Source organism: Drosophila subpulchrella, chromosome 2L (genome assembly GCF_014743375.2).
Source record: "Drosophila subpulchrella strain 33 F10 #4 breed RU33 chromosome 2L, RU_Dsub_v1.1 Primary Assembly, whole genome shotgun sequence".
Classification (NCBI taxonomy): domain Eukaryota; kingdom Metazoa; phylum Arthropoda; class Insecta; order Diptera; family Drosophilidae; genus Drosophila; species Drosophila subpulchrella.
Genome location: NC_050610.1, coordinates 5,350,305 through 5,368,527, shown reverse-complemented (window position 1 = coordinate 5,368,527; position 18,223 = coordinate 5,350,305). Strand labels below are relative to the sequence as shown.

At 38.7% G+C, this 18,223-nt stretch overlaps 3 protein-coding genes across 3 annotated transcripts; 1 reads left to right on the top strand and 2 right to left on the bottom strand.

Annotated features, from left to right (window-relative positions):
- The first annotated feature begins 10,438 nt into the window (after positions 1-10,438).
- Positions 10,439-11,420, top strand: LOC119546772 (NIF3-like protein 1). The gene has a single exon (XM_037853323.1). It carries the CDS (start codon positions 10,523-10,525, stop codon positions 11,393-11,395), a length of 873 nt encoding a protein of 290 aa, XP_037709251.1. The 5' UTR covers positions 10,439-10,522; the 3' UTR covers positions 11,396-11,420.
- A 402-nt stretch (positions 11,421-11,822) lies between these two features.
- Positions 11,823-13,658, bottom strand: LOC119546159. Its single transcript, XM_037852269.1, has 2 exons — positions 13,647-13,658; positions 11,823-13,544 (listed from the first exon to the last, which is right to left on the bottom strand). Exons 1-2 carry the CDS (start codon positions 13,656-13,658, stop codon positions 11,952-11,954), a joined length of 1,605 nt encoding a protein of 534 aa, XP_037708197.1. The 3' UTR covers positions 11,823-11,951.
- Positions 13,659-14,402: 744 nt separating this feature from the next.
- LOC119548502 (ATPase family AAA domain-containing protein 1-B) lies at positions 14,403-15,630 on the bottom strand. Its single transcript, XM_037855781.1, has 2 exons — positions 15,449-15,630; positions 14,403-15,382 (listed from the first exon to the last, which is right to left on the bottom strand). The coding sequence occupies exons 1-2, from the start codon at positions 15,628-15,630 to the stop codon at positions 14,455-14,457; spliced, it is 1,110 nt and encodes a 369-aa protein (XP_037711709.1). The 3' UTR covers positions 14,403-14,454.
- Between the last annotated feature and the right edge of the window lie 2,593 nt (positions 15,631-18,223).

Sequence of the window (18,223 nt, the reverse complement as noted above, 5' to 3'; positions counted from 1 at the left end):
AGTTCGAGCTCTCAAGGATCCATTTTTTTTAGTTTGTTAATTTTTTACTACTGTTAAACGAAGGATATGGGACAAAAATTTTAATTGAAATTTGAAAAACCAAATAATATTTTTTAACTATTTTTCCGTTTTTAATTTTTTAAAAATAGTATATTTTTAAGTATAATATATTTCACAATCCTTCGGTCGTTTTGAGGCGATAAATATGTGACAAAAAATTTTAATTGATTCGGTTCTTCTTGAGTTATCATGTCAACCTGCCTCCAAGTTGTCGCTTTGAGAAAATCGCGATTGAAATGCGAAACGTCCGGCTAAAGGGCCAGAAGAATATAACATTCAAAGACTATTGGTCTGATCGAATTGAAGTGCTAGAAAGAGACGGGAAAAGTCGGTACAACTCGGTTCAGCGAAAAATGGGACCACACACGCAATTCATTTTAGTATTCCAGGGTTTTTAAGTACTTTCTAGGAGTTTGGGTTGTTTTTGTACTTGGCGTTTTGGGATTTTATTGAGAAGGAAATGCTTTTCAACTCCAATGGCGCCCGTCATAAGGAAATGATTGCTGATGCAGGCCCAATGAGCTTTTCAACGGCTCGAAACTCAGCAATTAATCTCGTCTTAAAAAAATGTTCGCAATGCTCTTTTTCAAGGCTTATGTCCTTCCTGGCAAGGCGCCATTTGCATCAAATCGTGCATTATTTATGTAAATAAATCAAAATAAAAAATGCTGAATTAGTCTAGAGGTGTGCGAAAAAAAAATTCTTGGGCGAGTCTTTGGTATTTTTGCGATTACAATCGTTTATTTCGATTACTCCGGGCTATCGTCGGCCATCCTTCCCTAGGCAACACACAGCAACTGATGAAACACTTGAGTCTTGTCTATGGTCAATATGGTGTTGCTACAGTTAGCAAAGCGATCAGCCCCTCGATGACTTAAACCAATAAAAAATACTATGGTCCCGATTGGAATCGTCGCGCCTCTTTCGGACCAAGTCCGAAGTCGAATAAGAGAATGCAATTCTTCAGAAACAAACATATTTCATTTTAGACTCTAAGCCTTAGAGATAATTAATATATAAACGAATGGTCCGTCAGTTGGGCCCCCTCAGCGTCCTTCAACATTTCTGTGGTTTGTTTGGCCCCCGAATTTGTCCGCCACCGCCAGTTATTAAATACAGTTGTCCTCACGCAAAGCTCTTTTTCCGCGACGATTCCTCCAGGTCTTATGACCTTAAAGATAAATAATTTTACTAATTATTTATTAATTCGGCCAATGGCGAATGTAGGTCGAGGACCGCAGGCTGTACCGTCGCTAACTGCTTGGTCAACTGCCTAGGCTCTATCGATCAGGGTCTAGCTCATTGTCTTATTTTCTTGACTTTTGCATTTATCAGTATAACACTTATAGTGGTACCTGTTAGAATGGCGGTACAGAAGATCGTGACTTTGATAAAATACCTAAGGATGGCTTTCCTCCCACGGCTCCAGTGCACCAAGCCAGTAGGCATAAGATTTGATTCCCCAACGCATTTTTCAATTATTTTATGGCAGTTATAAAATCTTTTGTATCAATAAAATAGGAATTCATCCCTTGTAGCTCTGTACTCTAGGATGGCCATTTCGCCATCCAATTTGTTTTTCATGAACTTATATTTAGCCAAAACAATGTTCATAGTTTTTACCCGTTTCAGGGGAAATATTTTCTGGAGACCAATCTTTTATAGTCTTTTTTAAGGCGCAATTTTCTTTAAAGGGCGTCTCTAAATTGGATTGCCAATATTTTAGTTAACCAGCTAAAGTCTGATTTTGCTTCCTTATCAAAGTCATCTCGTTTAGAAGAAGTTCGTTGTTTTGCATTATTTTAACGCTTTCTGTTTTAGGCATTTGCACATGAAGAGCGATTCATTTTTTTCTACAGCCAACAAGGCGATCATCCCCTCGATGATTTAAACCAAAAAATCTATGGGTTTCTTCGGAATCGTCGCGTCTCTTTCGGACCAAGACCGAAGTCAAATAAAAGTATGCCATTTTTCATGAACAAATATATTTTATTTAGAGATAATTACTACATAAACGAATGGTCCGCCAGTTGGGTCCTCTCAGCGTCCTTCAACATTTCTCCCATCTGTGGTTCGTCCATTAGTTGGGCCCCGAATTTGTCCAGCTTGTCCGCCACCGCCAGTTATTCCTTCAGGTTTTATGACCACCCATCTTAAAGATAAATAATTTTACTAATTATGGCCAATGGCGAACCTATCGATTAGGGTCAAGCTCATTGTAAATTTTTCTTGACTTTTGTATTTATCAGTATACCACTTTTTGTGATGGCTTTCCTGTCATCGCTTTCTGTTTTAGGCATTTGCCCATAAAGGCGTTGCATTATTTCAGCAACTTCATTTTCTTTATTTTGCTTGTCGGTGAGGGTCTCCTCTGCTTCGGCATCCGTGTTGTCTTCGACTGTGGAGCCACTTGTCTCCAAGTCCTCGCCGTTGTTCTGACTGTGGAGTCCTGGTCCTCAAAGTTGTTCGGATGAGTGAGTTAAAGTGTCTGTACAAGGCGGTAAACGTTAAAACTTAGCTTCCGTCTTGACTTGCCTTTCTTTTCGGGTGTCTTCGGCTTACCGAAACAAAAAATAAATAACATAAATATAATGAATATATAATGAATAAATGTTTATTCAAATAGGTCCGGGAAGGACTAGTCCATTACTAGGCTCATTATGTCGGCAACGGTTTCCGGCTACGTGGTCGGCTCTTCCTCTTGGGGGATTATAAAGGCCTGTATAAGGAAAAGGAAAATTATAACTAAATAATATTACAATATATATAAATTCACGTACCATTCTTTTTCTATGCAACTCCTTAGTCTTGTGCAGTCTCAAAGTCCGCTTCTCAGCAAACCATGTACCACACTCGCAGGCATATTTTTTGTTCTGTGAAGGCGGCAGGTGCTGATGGTTCCTGTACCCCCTTATCGAGCAAAAAAATGTAGGACACTTTGGGCAAGCAAAGGCCAACAGGAAGTGGCTTAGGACGTGGTTCCTCAACTTGGTTTTGTTCGCGCTTTCAACTTCACAAATTGGACATCTCGCCTTAAGTTTTGAATTAAAGAAATGGTCCACTTTTCTTGGAAGTGCTCGTCCGACTTTTCGTGTTCCGATAAGGCTCTATAACTCTCAAGGACTAAACCGCACTCGAAGCAGTCATGGATCTTCTCTACCCTCTTCTGGTACAGCTCCCGGATCTCATCCTTGTTCAGGTTCCAGGTCTTGGCTTCGAGGAACCATGAGACCTCGCCGTTTGCCTTCAGATCCTCAGTGTTTCGTACTGAAAAATAAGGAAGATTGTACATACTCATGCAGAAGGAGCAATATGAATGTGCTTACTCAGGCACAGGCCCAGAGGCTGGAAGGGCGACGAGTGGGCGAGGGGGTCTCCTCTGCATCGGGAGAGCCACCGGCCTCCAGGTCCTCGAAGGAGTGGTGCGGATGAGGTGTTGACTGCATGGTGCCACTGGCCTCCAGGTCCTCGAATGAGTGGTCAGGATGAGCAGCTGATTGCTTGGAGCCACTGGCCTCCAGGTCCTCGAAGGGGTGGTCCGGATGAGCTGCTGACTGCTTGGAGCCCACGTCGTCGAAACTTAGTTTCCGCTTTTGGTGTCCTTTCTTTTCCGGTGTCTTAGGCTGCAATGCAATTAAATACATATGTAAAATTGTATATATAAGAAAAGACTCTATAACAAGAAAAGAAGTTAACTTCGAAGTTTGTATACCCTTGCAGTTAGAAGGAATAATCAATGTTAGTAACACCATATTAAATTTTTAAGGATTTTTTCTAGCTTCAGTGATATTTGTGTAAAATTAAATTCGTAATGCTGAAAAGTTAAAATATTCTATATCCCAGAGCAAAAGGAAATACGATCAAAATCAACAAAGCACAATTTTTTTAAATATAATTATTTCATTAATTCTCTGACCGTTTTTTTGACAGCTATATGATGTAGTCGTTCGATTTTGATATAATTAAATTCGAAATTCAAAACTTATTACAAAATTGTATTTCCAAGCGTAGGAGGTTATATGATGCTGATCCAGAATATATATGCTTTATGGGGTCGGCAACGTCTCCTTCACTGCGCTGCACACTTCTGACTGAAATCATAATACCCTCTGCAAGGGTATAAATATGTGGCCCTACCTCTTCGTCTACCCTCCGTCGCTTCGGGACATGGCCAGAATTTGCATCTCCGGCTGGCTCGGACAATTGCTTGAGGGACTTCAAGATGTCCAAAACGGAGCTTTTTTGAAAGAGCGTGCCCGATCCCATAATCTCGCGCACAACATCTTTGTTGTGGTATTTGAAATCCATATCAGAAAATTAATTTCAACTCAATAATTCGCAATATTCAAATTAGTTTTGCACACTAATTTTATTATTTTCTATCGGTATCGATTTTAACTTTTTGAGCTTATCATTGGCGATTCACCATCAACTGATTCGCTTGATTCGCAAAAGTCAATGGAAAAAAATAAAATATTTAAAAGAATGCATAATTTTTGCAGAATAGAATAGAAATTCCATTGTTCACTTGTTTTGCAAATTCAAAGTCGATTTTCGATAGGTATTTTAGTAAAATAAACGGCACTTTTCTATCATCCTTCTCAACACTAGTGATTGCTTTTATTTTATACCCTTTTACTCTACGAGTAAAGGGAAGATTCGTCATTAAGTAAGTAACAGGCAGAAGGAAGCGTTTCCGACCCCATAAAGTATATATATTCTTGATCAGCATCACTAGTCGAGTCGATCTAGCCATGTCCGCCTGTCCGTATGAACGCTCAGATATGGGAATTTCTTCTTCTTGCGCAAGTTTGTTTGCCACGCCCACAAACTGCCAAAAACTTTGGCTCCTAAAGTCTTGATGCTAGAATGTTAACTGAAATGTATTAGTCTCGTCAATACCCAAAAATAAGTTTGCCACGCCCACTGTAACGCCCATAACGCTTAAATCTGTCTACCGCCCACATAACCATATATTGAGATCAGGGGTAGGTGGCGCATTTCAATCTCGCTTTGCTGCTTGCGTATCTCCATTTCCCTTTGGTCCCTTTAGCTGAGTAACTGGTATCTGATAGTCGAGGTACTCGACTATAGCTTTCTTCCTTGTTAGAGAACGTGGACGTGATGGAGGTGGTTGAAGCTAACGAGCTCCCAGAATCTGGTAATGTTGATGTTTCAGAAATGGATGCAATGCAGGTAATACATGCCGTTAAATTTTTTAATCATTTGCAGCTGCCTAATGGGCGCCGGATAGAAGACGTGTCGGCAGCGACACTATCTTGGGCTAATGGAAGAAATAGCAAAGGATCCGTCTCTGCTGAGAAGCCTGAATTCCAGGTGCGATTGGTCGAAGCCCTTCAGCCGCCTGGTTGACGAACTATGGCTCCCGAAGGTAAGTTATTTAAATGCATGTATTGTGTGTGGGGTGCCTTGAATTTTGTCTTTGTTTTAATATAATAGTGAAATTATACCAGTTAGAGTAAGAGGGTGTACTATATTCGTCGGAAAGTATGTAACAGGCAGAAGGAAGCGCCCAAAACTCTGGCTCCTACAGTTTTAAAGCTAGAAACGAAACTGTAACGCCCATAACGCTTAAATCTGTCTGCCGCCCACATAACCATAAATTGAGGCGTGTAGGTGGCTCGCTTTGTTGCTCGCATATCTCCATCTCCCTATGGTCCCTTTAGCTGAGTAACAGGTATCTGATAGTCGACTATAGCGTTCTTCCTTGTATATTATTTTATTCTCTTGTTTTGAATCAACTATTTTCTCTGATTCCAAAGACTGAAATAAGTTACAGGGCATCATTTTCAAATAGTATTTATTGAAGTTGTCCTTCAAAATACGGGCGAACGTATTAATAAGGTGTTGAATTTAATTATTAACTTTTTAAAAGATAAAAAGGCTAGTCATCTCTTGCTGGCGGTTATTTCTGACAACAATCCAGATAACGCTAAAAAGGTAGATTCTCAAATCCCAAGACTTTGGGATTATAATCATTTAAAAGCAACTACAAATGTTTCATTTACAGAAGACTTATCGATGAAATACGCCTTCAAGGAAACCTTTGTTTTAAACATTGTTTTAAATTTTCAGTGTTGGGGAACGTAAGAATTTGATGCAAGTTGTAATGCATAACGTCGGTTTCCTTGCTATTAGTGCTGGGCAAGCTAAAAAGTATGAGATTGCAGTTACGAGGAAATCATTTTCATATACTTATAGCAGGGAAATAGCAAGGAGACTGACGTTATGCATTACAACTTGAGCCAAATTCTTACGTTTCCCAACACTGAAAATTTAAAATAATGTTTAACGGCCGCTGCACCTGACTACTGAACTTGGGTATATACCATTAAAAATCTGTAAAAAATCGATTTACCAACGGATTGTCGTGATCGATGGCTCATGTTCTCCGTTATGGTTCAGCCTTCAAGAAAACAACATAAAACTAATTTCTGTTTTTAGGCGTGTATTTTTAAAGAAGCCATTTATGACAGCGTTTTTGCATTTTTTCCAACTTTTTCAACTTTGACGAATTGTAGCTTCTAAACTAATGAATGGAACTCAATGATGTGTATAAAAAAGTTAAATTTTATTACCTGTAAAATGAGTCTTTGATGGCCGAATTCGGTTTATCAGAACTCGAATTAGAAAATAAAAAAGTGCGAAAAACGTTTTTTAAACTTTAAAAAAAATTGGTACCATAGAAAAAATTGTAAGTGCCCTTTTCTTAATCAGGGAGATGTACCTTACCGGAAAACAAAGGTTTCCTTGAAGGCGTATTTCATCAATTTTTTTTGTAAACGGGTGTTAAGAGACTTGTATACAAAACCACTCTTCAAAAATAGTTTCAAAGACGTTTTTAAAAAAATTTTTGATTTGAATGAGATTACCACGCCATCTTATTTTAAAGACACTTTAAAAACACAAATTTCTAATCTTCAGATAGCCACCTCTAGATTTTTTAATGTCTCGCCTGATTTTCTATTTCAGGCCCGCTATTTAAAAAACGATTCCCTCGAGTCTGTAGGCCAGAGGTGGAGGATTGGCCTTAAATCAGCTTTGGAGGACCTTAAAATAACGAGAAATCAACTCAAGTCCCAAGGTGCGGAATTTTAACCACGGATCTGGGCGTCCTTTGCGGCATTGAAATTTCGAGTTGACGTATTCCAGGGAGTCAACGATGAAACTGGACCAAATAGGAAAGACCAGAGCACGCAAACGGATGGAAGATTTATATAGTGTAGTATAGTATATAATATAGTTTGGTATAATTTAATATACTACTAATTGTATTTTAGTTTAGAAATGAAACTAACATTTTTATTTTATATCTAAATGTAAATATGTTACAAAGTCGATTAGGCCTCTTGGGGATACGACTATAAGAAAACGCGCTTACAGCTCTACCTCCAAGGTGGTGTGGAAATTTCCATATTTATTTCCTTTCTTTTCACGATCAATGTATGATAAATGTGCCAGGATCACTACAGAGTCCCGTCTGCAGATATGCTTTGCTACAATTTTCAAGATATTAGATTTTCTTTTTCAGTTACAAGATACACCGACATCTTGTGCTTACTATTTTGGCCCACGTCTGCTACCACATGTGCCGCAAGCCCATATCCGCCCTTTGGTGAGTTTTTCATGAACTCTTCTTAGAATCTTCATAAACTATAATTCTGTACCAACTCACGACGTTCCCGATGCCATCACTCACTTTGGAATGTTGGACTCGGCCTTCCTCTTCTTATATGCCATTGCCGTGTTCGGCTCTGGTTTTATGGCGGAACGCGTTTACCTTTCCAAGGGCATGATCCTCACCGGATCCGCACCTCCAATATCCATAGTCTGTGGTACTTTGTCATCGTGCAAATATTCGCTGGCATCTTCCAGACGACTGGATGGCCAGGAGTGGGTGCGCTCTTGGGTCGTTGGCTTGGAAAGTCCAAGCGTGGCTTGATCTTTGGCATCTGGAACAGACACACGTCAATTGTAAATATTCTGTCGGGTTGCAGCCTCCTTTTTGGGTTTTTTTTATATTTTATCAAACGTAAGTTCTTAATGGTGAAATACATTTTTTTTTAATATTAGAGGTCTACAAGGTCGCGCTAATAGTATGATTCCAAGAATCTCATTCTTAGATGAAGATTAATTCAATTACTATGAATTTTAGGAGTGTTCAGCGTTTCTTTTTTTGGGGTAGCGCTTTAAAGTTAACTTTATTTATTTATTTATTTAGAGTGTGGGAAATTTAGAATGTATGTATGTATGAATTTACAAATTGTGCTAAGTCACGAAATAAAATTAAACTGTTTACATATATGTATGTACTTGTGTTTCCTTGACAAAAATGTACGTTTTCCTTCATAATGCAAAATAATTTAGATTCAGTGGAATTGTACATTCTTCATAAACTTGACAGAAATAAGTAAAAGAACACAAAATGGACTAAATTTGCATCAGAAAAAGAATGAGTACAAATGCAAAAAGAATGCGTACATTGCATTTGTAATGCATTATGACTTTAGTTTTCCCTCCAAAAAGATTCCGGCATATATTATCAATTTTTTTATTCATATTGACCCAGATACGAAATTTGACAAAGTTGTGGAGATGAAATCAATCTTTTTTAAAAAGTCATGGCTGGTATACATGGACTTTTAATGAAACTTTGAGGACGTTTCGCAAGGTCTAAAACACAACCAATAAAAATTTAGTTGGTTAATACATTTTTTGCACACTTTAATCAACCATGTGCAGTGGTGAGAACAAGATTTCATTTTTTGGACCGCCTTAGTGTACATATTATACATACTTAGCTCAAATTAGACACATTTTAGGGGTTTTCTGTTTTTGTTATTTCCTGTTGGGGTTTTTGCTCATTTTTGTTTTAAGAATTTTCTGCGTGTCATGAATTCTCCAAATTCCGAGCCTTTGTGGTTTCCAGCAAAGCAGCACACTTTGTTAGTGCTAAGTGACTCAATAAGTGATTACTCGATAACATAAATTATCAGATACGAAAATGTTTTTAGGGATCTTACAACATATAAAATATAAAATGTTAAGTTTGTTAAGATAAATGGTAGTACACGTGTGAGGAGTCAGTTCTTTGGGTTGCCTAGTGAAAAAGCTCAATAGATAACATCATTTAGAAAACTCAAAGTGTATGGCCCTTCCGTGTCCGATTATTTCTGAGCCAGTATTACAGTTATGGGCCATACCATTTAAGGACTTGGTGGTGTGGTAGCATGATAATTGAAAGTTATAAAGTATTAATCATTACAGTTCTATCCAGGGTTTATTTCATCCATTTGTCATGCTTTTGGGAATTTACGTTTTTTTGTTGAAATTTAATCTCAATTATTTAAATAGGCCATTAAAGTATAATTGTTTTGGGTTTTCACAAATTTAAAAATTTATTCTTATTAAACAAAGAAATAAATCCAAATTTAATTAAATCGCAATTAATCATTTTTTATAATTCGACAATTTTAATACACTTAAAATTTATTTATTATATATAATTTTTTGATTATTATTTAAATGTGTGCTGCAATTTTGTTTTTGCTTTCGCACACAAAATGGTTCAAGAATTCATTTCTAAGCACTTGCACAAAAAAGAAAAATAAATGTTGACTCTTCAATAATCCAATAATGCAATATTTAACGCATTAGACGTGGTCCCTGATTTCTAGTTTTAAGATAAATTTTTTCTACGAAATATGATGATTTTGCCATAAAACTGAGAAAATATTAATAGCATATGCTCAAAAAAATTCGTTGTACATAAAAGAAACACTAAGCATCTTAGAAAAACTAGCCCTTAAAAAATATTTTGTGTCTATTTTTTCATAAATAACCTTTCTTGAAATAAGAAAATTTTTCTTAATTTTAGGGCGATCTCATTCTTAGGGCGACTTTTCCAGTACCGAAACCGAAGATTTGTTTATCACCTTACCGATAGTTCCTCCGACAGCTATTTAACATGTTCGTCCGATTCTTACAATAAAAAATTTAAAAATCTAATTTTTTAAAATATTGCTATATCCCGGAGTGTAAGAAAGTATGATCATATATTTTTTCCTATTAATTTTTCGATTGATCTTATGATAGTTATATGATATAGCTTTCCGAGAGTAGAAGAGAATATGATGCTTATGTTTTCATTAGTAGTTAGTTCCTAGTCGTCCGACTTATTATAGAAAGAAGATATCTAAAGCTACAAATTCAGTAAAACCATTTAAGTTTATAAAACGTAAATGTATTGTTTTTGCTAGTGGGTCGCCATTCAAAAATGGCATTACAAACAACGCAATGGCGCCAGTTCGTAAACGTAACAGCTGTTACGTTAGCAACGACGTAACAGAATCTGAAATTAAGTTGGCAGCACAATTTATTTGCACAACTCTAAATGTTTTTCTATATTTTTAATATTTAATTAACAAGAGGACAAGAAGGCATGCTAAGAAGGATGAGCACTTATAGTGGTCAGAAACTGGCGACAGTGGTCAAGGAGCTGGAGAGCTTTGCGCCGATTTCGTGGGCGGAGAAGTGGGACAACGTAGGGCTCCTGATTGAACCGCACCGGGAGAAGCAAATCAAGAGAATCCTATTAACCAACGATTTAACCGAGCCCGTGATGAGCGAGGCGCTGGCGAAGGACGTGCAGCTCATAATCAGCTATCATCCGCCGATTTTCAAGCCGCTGACAAGGATTACGCAGTCGAACTGGAAGGAGCGCGTGGTGGCAGCCTGCTTGGCCAATGATATCGCTTTGTATTCGCCCCACACGGCGTGGGATAAAACTTGTGGCGGAGTCAACGATTGGCTATCGCAGGCTGTGAACAAGATCATCAGTATCCGCCCCCTGGAACCGGAGCTGGGAGCTCCACCGGGCACCGGGTCTGGCAGATATATAGAAACCAATATGGAGCTCTCCCAGCTGGTGGAATCCCTGCAGAAGCACATCGAAAGCAGCGTACACATTGCCTTGGCTGTGAGCCACCAGCCCAAGACCATCATCCAATCTGTGGGCATTTGTGCCGGCTCCGGAGGATCCCTGCTCAAGGGCATCAAAGCGGATCTCATCATCACCGGCGAAATGTCACATCACGAACTGTTGGACTTCACCCACAATAACACCACCGTGCTGCTCTGCAATCACAGCAATTCGGAAAGGGGTTTCCTTAAGGTTTTCTCTGCCAAACTTGGCGAATCCCTGAAAGGAGCTTGTGAGATCTTGGTGTCTGAAACGGACAAGGATCCTTTGGTCACCGTGGCGAAGGATGTAAATGAGGAACAAAGCATTTTTGTTGACTGCTACAAACAATAAACTAAAGCATTTAAATTGCTGGCAAGCATTGTTGATGCTTAAACTTTAAAAATGACTTATATAGTCTCTTCTGATGGATAATAAAGAAACTGAATAATTTAAATTGTACATCTTGAGGATATTTACAAGACATTTTATTAGGTTTTAGGTTTATCAAGTTGATCAGCTTGTGTAACCAAGTGCATTTTATACTCGTTTATACTGTTTATCATAATCACCTTCGCTGATGCTTGATCACGAATAGTAATAACTTTTTACTACACAACAGAGCGGTCGAGTAAACCAGCCCATTATTTATAAATAAACCGCGTAGGTTTTGTGTAGTAGTTTCGTTTACCAATATGTTTATTATTTAAAATGAAAAATGCTATTCGCATTTACAAATGTTTTATACCAAATCTTAAACATTTCAGTGAAATATTTAATGCATTCTAAAATTGATTCTATTGTAAGGGAGGCTTGGCTCAAATAACTTAGTTCACTGAAGTTATTTATAACAATGTTGGGGAAAATTTTTATATTTATTTTTTGGCAGGTTCGGCTTGCTGATTTTGTTTTACTTTTGAGCTCCCTCAGCTGCCGTGGATGGAACTGGCAGTTCCATGTTTATAGCGTTTTGAAAGGCCATTGGCTGCAGCTGAACAAATTGGAATGGTAAGGAGAAAGGGAGTCCACGAAAGGCGTTAACCGATTCCTGCGGACTTAGGTCTACATTTGAGCTATTAATAAATTCTGGAGCTGAGTTGGCGGTCTCCAAATCCTTTCCAGTTATATTGAAATGAGTCGGGGGGCCCACAAGCTTAAGAGAAACCGAATCACGTCCAGAAGAAGTTGCTTCAATATTACCTTTGGTTATGTATTCGTGCTTAAACTGCGGCTCAGGACTACTTTTAGTTATATATTCGTGCTTAAACTGCGGTTCAGAACTACTTTTAGTTATGTATTCGTGTTTAAACTGTGGTTCAATGCTACTTTTCGTTACATATTCGTGGTTATACTGCGGCTCAGGACTACTTTTCGTTACATATTCGTGATTATACTGCGGCGGAATTGAATTTTGGTAGTCTTCTAACCGCGGAGGATGGTCTAGTTCCCTTGATTTGTATATCCGATTATAGTAATTCGACGATGGTAGAGAAGAAGGCTCATGTTCTCTATGTTCTCTAGGTGGCGGATGATTCATTTCCCCACTGAATTTGAACTCTTCAGCATGGGGATAGCTTTCGAAAGGTGATGGCTCGAATTTATATGGCTCGCTTGATCGAATGTAAACGGGAACCTTCCTTTCAACCTCCACCTTGTAGGGGACTGGCACTTTTTGGGGGACTTTGATTTCCACTGGATAGGGCACAGTCCGAAGAACGGGATACGGTTTTGGGACATGCACTATTTTCTCAACGATCTTTTCAACTACATACGGCTTTGGAACTTGGACAGGTTTGGGAATGTGTATCACTTTCTCCACAATTTTTTCAATTGGCACGTGTATTATTTTCTCAACCGTAACATTTACAAGCTTGGGGACGTGTACGATCTTCTCCACAATTTTCTCAATGGGGACATGCACAACTTTTTCCACGGGATAGGGTTGAGGTACGGTTTTTATCATTTCCTTTATGTGGTTATGATGATGGTGGTGATGATGATGCTTGATCTTGACTTTCATCCGCTTGTTATCCTTCTTACTTGACTGTTCTTCCACGTGTTCACTTAGGATGGATTGCGTTCCTATTTGCTCAGATGCTTGGTACTGTCCATCATCTTCATCTATGTGCTCGTGAATTTCTTCAAATGTATGGTAATGCTTATTTTCCGAACTGTCATCCGTGTAATGGGGACTGACATTTTTCCTTAGAGCACTTGACGGCCTGTATTTGTTTTTGTGTCTCGTTATTTTTTCGGATGGTTTTTGATAATTTCTCACACCACGTTTTAATGTCACGTTTCGATCAGCCTCTCGGTTATAATGTTGTATCGCCAGTTTTTCCGGTCGCCTTCCGGTGTTATGAATAGATTCTTTTCCAAAATCAGGATAGCTCCATTCATTGCTTTCAACAATTCTGCTTTTATTCACAGCATAGGAGTTACTGTGCGCCGAACTTCCAAAAATAATTAATGGTATGAATAAATATCCAGGAAAGAAAGTTATCTAAAATTTAAAAAATTTATTTTATTAAAAGGGGCATATATCAGTAGGTATGAATTCATTATTACGAGAGGTTTTAAAAAAAGGATGTGTAGTGTAACTTACCATAGGATTCATTCTTATAAATGTATTTAGTATGGTATCGCTTGGGTTTGTTGATGTGGTTTGTTCAACGCCTTTAACAGAAATGATTTTTTCGCCGTTCCAAGAAACTATTTATATGAACATGAAACATAATTAAAAATGTATTTAATTTTATTTCTTGAACTGACTATTGAATGCACTATATTTTTGTAAGTTTTTAAGTAATTGTGTACTTTTATGTTTATTCATTCGAGTTGTTTCATTTAATGTCAAAAATACATTTAGATATAAGACGTTTTTTGTATACTAATGATAAAATAGTGCTAGGTTCGGCGATGGCAAACATCTTCAAAGGTTTAACTTGCCTTATAAATAGTGGATAACACTGCAAAAGTTTACCTTTATTTTTTACGATTGAAAGCCCGCGGTCGCGTGACGCAGGCTTTCTATGTATCTGTACGAGTGTACAAGAGCAATATTTTTATAAATGTTTGAAATTTCTCTAGGTGAATATTTCAAAGAAGCTCGTATATGTAGTAATTAAAGTGCATTGAGCTCTCAGTTACGGAAATGCTATGGATTGCGTAATTTCCTGCAGTATCCGTTGCAGATTTCAAGTGTACATAGATTGCATTTTCCGGATGCCCATGTTTTGATAATAGAACAGGGTTAAGTTATAGGCGGAAAACCTTTTCGATACACCAGCAACCATTACCTTAATGGAAAGCACATCTCCTTAGAGATTCTCTCGAAAGACAAATAAACAAGCTTATAAGATATATTTAAGTTTTTTGATATATTGAAAAAATGAATTCAACAACAATGGTACTTAGTCTAACTCGATTCTATTCTCTAAAAATAGACTTCCCGTGTGCATCTTGGACTCCTTAATTTTTAAGTGTGAGCCTAGCAAATCATCCATATTGATGCTGACGTTATTTCGATCGAGAGCTGCACCCGATGGGTCACTAGACGTGATGAGCTGCCTCATCCTGAAAACTGATGCATTCCGGCACATTTCCCGAAGGTCAGAGCCGGAGAAGCCATTTGTAAGCTTGGCCAACCGATGCAGGTCGACATCTTGGCTTATTTCTTCCGACTGCAATATCAATTTAAGGATGTCGTGTCGCTGAGTCTCGGTAGGAAGGCCAATGTGAAACTGAGCTGGCATTCGGCGGACAATGGCCTTGTCCAGGTCCTGGGGTCTGTTCGTGGCGCCCATTACAATCACCGTCGAGTTGGAGTTTGTGCTGAGGCCATCCCACAGCATCATAAACTGGGTCTTCATCATGGCGGTGGCCTCGTGGTCGTTCAAGTTGCGGGATCGCAGGAAGGAATCAATTTCGTCAATGAATATAATGCATGGTTCGATTTTCGCAGCCAGTGAAAACACGGCCGATGTCAATTTCTGGGATTCCCCGTACCACTTGTCGGTCAGAATGGCGACGTCCAAGTTGACAAAGCGCATTCCCGCCTCCTTTGCCGTCGCCTTCGCTATCAGTGTTTTTCCGCAACCCGGAGGCCCGTGCAGAAGCACGCCTTTCGGCGCCTGCCAAAGCTTCGAGCGCTTGAAGAGATCTTTGTGCTGGACCGGCAGAACCACCGATTCCCGGAGCTCCTGAATGACACTATCCAGTCCGGCGATATCTGACCAACTGACTGTTATGTCGGCCGGTACAACAAGATGTGACGCAATCATCAGCTCATAGTCGTTAAATTCCTGCGCATTCAGCTTGAACCCATCTTTCTCGGCCAGCCTGCAAGACAAGAAGTCAGGTTAGAGTCATAGGTAACGCCATTCTCTATTTAAAAGATATAGAAACCTCTTCAACTGCTCTTCCGCCAGGATTTTGGCTTTTTTCTTGTTTTTACTTGTCGGGTCCATCTGGTTCATCATCCATTTCACCGAATAAAACGTTATCAGCGAAGCCACCGAAAGACGTATCAGCACTTGGAACATTTGTCCTTTGCTGAGCTCGACTCCTCCAAAGCCGAAATTATCCATGTCCGAGCAGATATTCTATTCGAAGCAGAAGTTTTGATTTGACAAATCAGATTTTTTTACTGCATGCACATTAAGTGTGGCTGTATGCTGGTAATGCAATAATCGTTATTGAAAAATGGTATTAAAAATGTATGGGGTGTTCACAGTAGTTTGGCCGCTGAATTATTTTCTATTTCTTTCCCACTGTTCCTATATCAACTGTTCGCTACCCGCTAAAATAAAAAGAGATTGAGATACGCGACTGTTTCCGAGATTGCAGGGCGCCACCTAGCGGCGATCTCAATATATATATTTGAACAGTGAAGATAGTTATTGACAACCAAAAGAAAATACCATTGACACTTTGAAAAAATATTTAAAAAGTGGGCGCGAGACAGATTTTAGCGTCGGTCGGTAGGTGTTGAAAAACCTATACAATCCTGCTAAAACTTTTGTTTAAGCATAAAACATTTTTAAACGGCTTGTAAGGAACAGAGTGGGTGTGAAAAATGTGGGTAAATCGATAGGTAAACGTTTCAGATAAACTTTTGATTCTATCACTAAAACTGCAGCGCGTGTTTTGGGCGGTATGTGGGTGTTAGCTTCGGCGTGGTACACTGCTGGAATAAGATTACCTAGAATCTGCATGCTTAATCCCAACTTTGTATCTTATAGTTTTTGAGATCTCTCCGTTCTTATGGACGGACAAACGGCTGGTGATCCTAACTAAGAATATAATATATACTTTATAGGTTCGGAAACGAACATAAAGCTAAAGTGTGTCTAGCGCCCAAAAAGTGTAAATGGGATTTGTGTTGATTACACCAGTTTACAAAAAAAAATCGACGAAATGCGCCTTGAAGACGATCTTGGCTTTCTGGTAAGGTAGATTTCCCTGATCAGGAAAAGGACACTTAAAATTTTTTCTATTTTCTAACTCGAGTTCTGATAAACCGAATTCGGTCATTATTTTACAGGTAATAGAATCCCCTTTAACTTTCTTATACACAGCATTGAGTTCCATTCATTAGTTTAGAAGCTACACTTCGTCAAAGTTGAAAAAGTTGGAAAAAATGCAGAAACGCTGGCATAAATAACTTCTTTAAAAATACAGGCCTAAAAACCGAAATTAGTTTTGTGTTGTTTTCCTAAAGGCTGAACTTTAACGGAGAATATGAGCCATTGATCACTACAATCCGTTTGTAAATCGATTTTTTACAGATTTGTAAACGTATATACCCAAGTTTAGTATTCGGGAGCAGCGGCTCAGTGTTGTGGAACGTAAGAATTTGGTGCAAGTTGTCAGTAACGTCAGTTTCCTTGCTATTAGTGCTGGGCAAACTAAAAAGTATGCGATTGCAGTTACGAGAAAATCATTTTCATTTTACACTTGAAAAAATTGTAAGTGCCTTTTTCTTAATCAGGATGTGCCTTAACGGAAAACCAAGGTCGCCTTCAAGGCGTATTTCGTCGATTTTTTTTTTGTAAACTGGTGTTATTAATACATTCCAAAAATTTGTTCAAATCGGACCATCCATTTAAAAGATAAAAGCAAATAAGAGACTCGACGCCAGGTGGCGCGGGTGCGTGGTGTGCAATTTCGGGACCAGCCGCCTTGCTGCTTCATCTACCTCGTACTCCCTTTAGCTGAGTAACGGTAACGTAAATAGTAGGTTATTCGGCTTTATTACCTTAAGGTATTACCGTACCCATTTTTCAGCCGTCTTAAAATTTCTTTTTGTATTTAGTGAATACCCATTATAATTCGTCGGAAAGTATGTAACAGGCAGAAGGAAGCGTTTCCGATCCCATAAAGTATATATATTCTTGATCAGGATCACTAGCCGAGTCGATCTAGCCATGTCCGTCTGTCCGTATGAACGCTGAGATCTCGGAAACTATAAGAGCTACAATACTGGGATTAGGCATGCAGATTCCTAAGATTCCTGCGCAGCGCAAGTTTGTTTCAGAAGAGTGCCACGCCCACTCTAACGCCCACAAGCCGCCCAAAACTGTGGCTCCTACAGTTTTGATGCTAGAACAAAAATTTTAACTGAAATGTATTGTTCTCATCAATACCTACCGATTGACTTAAAAAAAAGTTTGCCACGCCCACAAACCGCCCACAAACTTCAAAAAATCGTAAATATGAACGCGGATATCTCGGAAAATATCAAAGATAGAGAAACGGGATTTCAGATTTAGATTCCGTAGGCTTGAGCGCAGCGCAAGTTTGTTACGCAAATATGCCACGCCCACTCTAACGCCCACAAGCCGCCCAAATCTTTGGCGCCCACAATTTTTATGCTAGATATAACATTTTAACTGAAATGTATTGGTCTCGTCAATACCTATCGATTGATCCAAAAAAAAAATTGACGCACCCACTCTAACGGCCATAACGCTTAAATATGTCTACCTCCGGTAGGTGGCGCATTTAAATCTCGCTTTGCTGCTTGCATATCTCCATTTTCCTTTGGTCCCTTTAGCTGAGTAAAGGGTATCTGATAGTCGAGGTACTCGACTATAGCGTTCTTCCTTGTTTTATAATGAATAGTCCGATTTAAACTATTGTTGGCATGTAGATGGGTATTGATTATCAGAATTACATTAG

What these genes read in the sequence shown, in the direction of transcription:
- LOC119546772 (XM_037853323.1), top strand. Translation starts at nt 10,523, where the DNA reads ATGCTAAGAAGGATGAGCACTTATAGTGGTCAGAAACTGGCGACAGTG.
- LOC119548502 (XM_037855781.1), bottom strand. Translation starts at nt 15,630, where the DNA reads ATGGATAATTTCGGCTTTGGAGGAGTCGAGCTCAGCAAAGGACAAATG. An exon ending in GCGGAAGAGCAGTTGAAGAG is followed by an intron (nt 15,383 to 15,448) that starts GTTTCTATATCT and finishes CTTGTCTTGCAG; the next exon opens with GCTGGCCGAGAAAGATGGGT.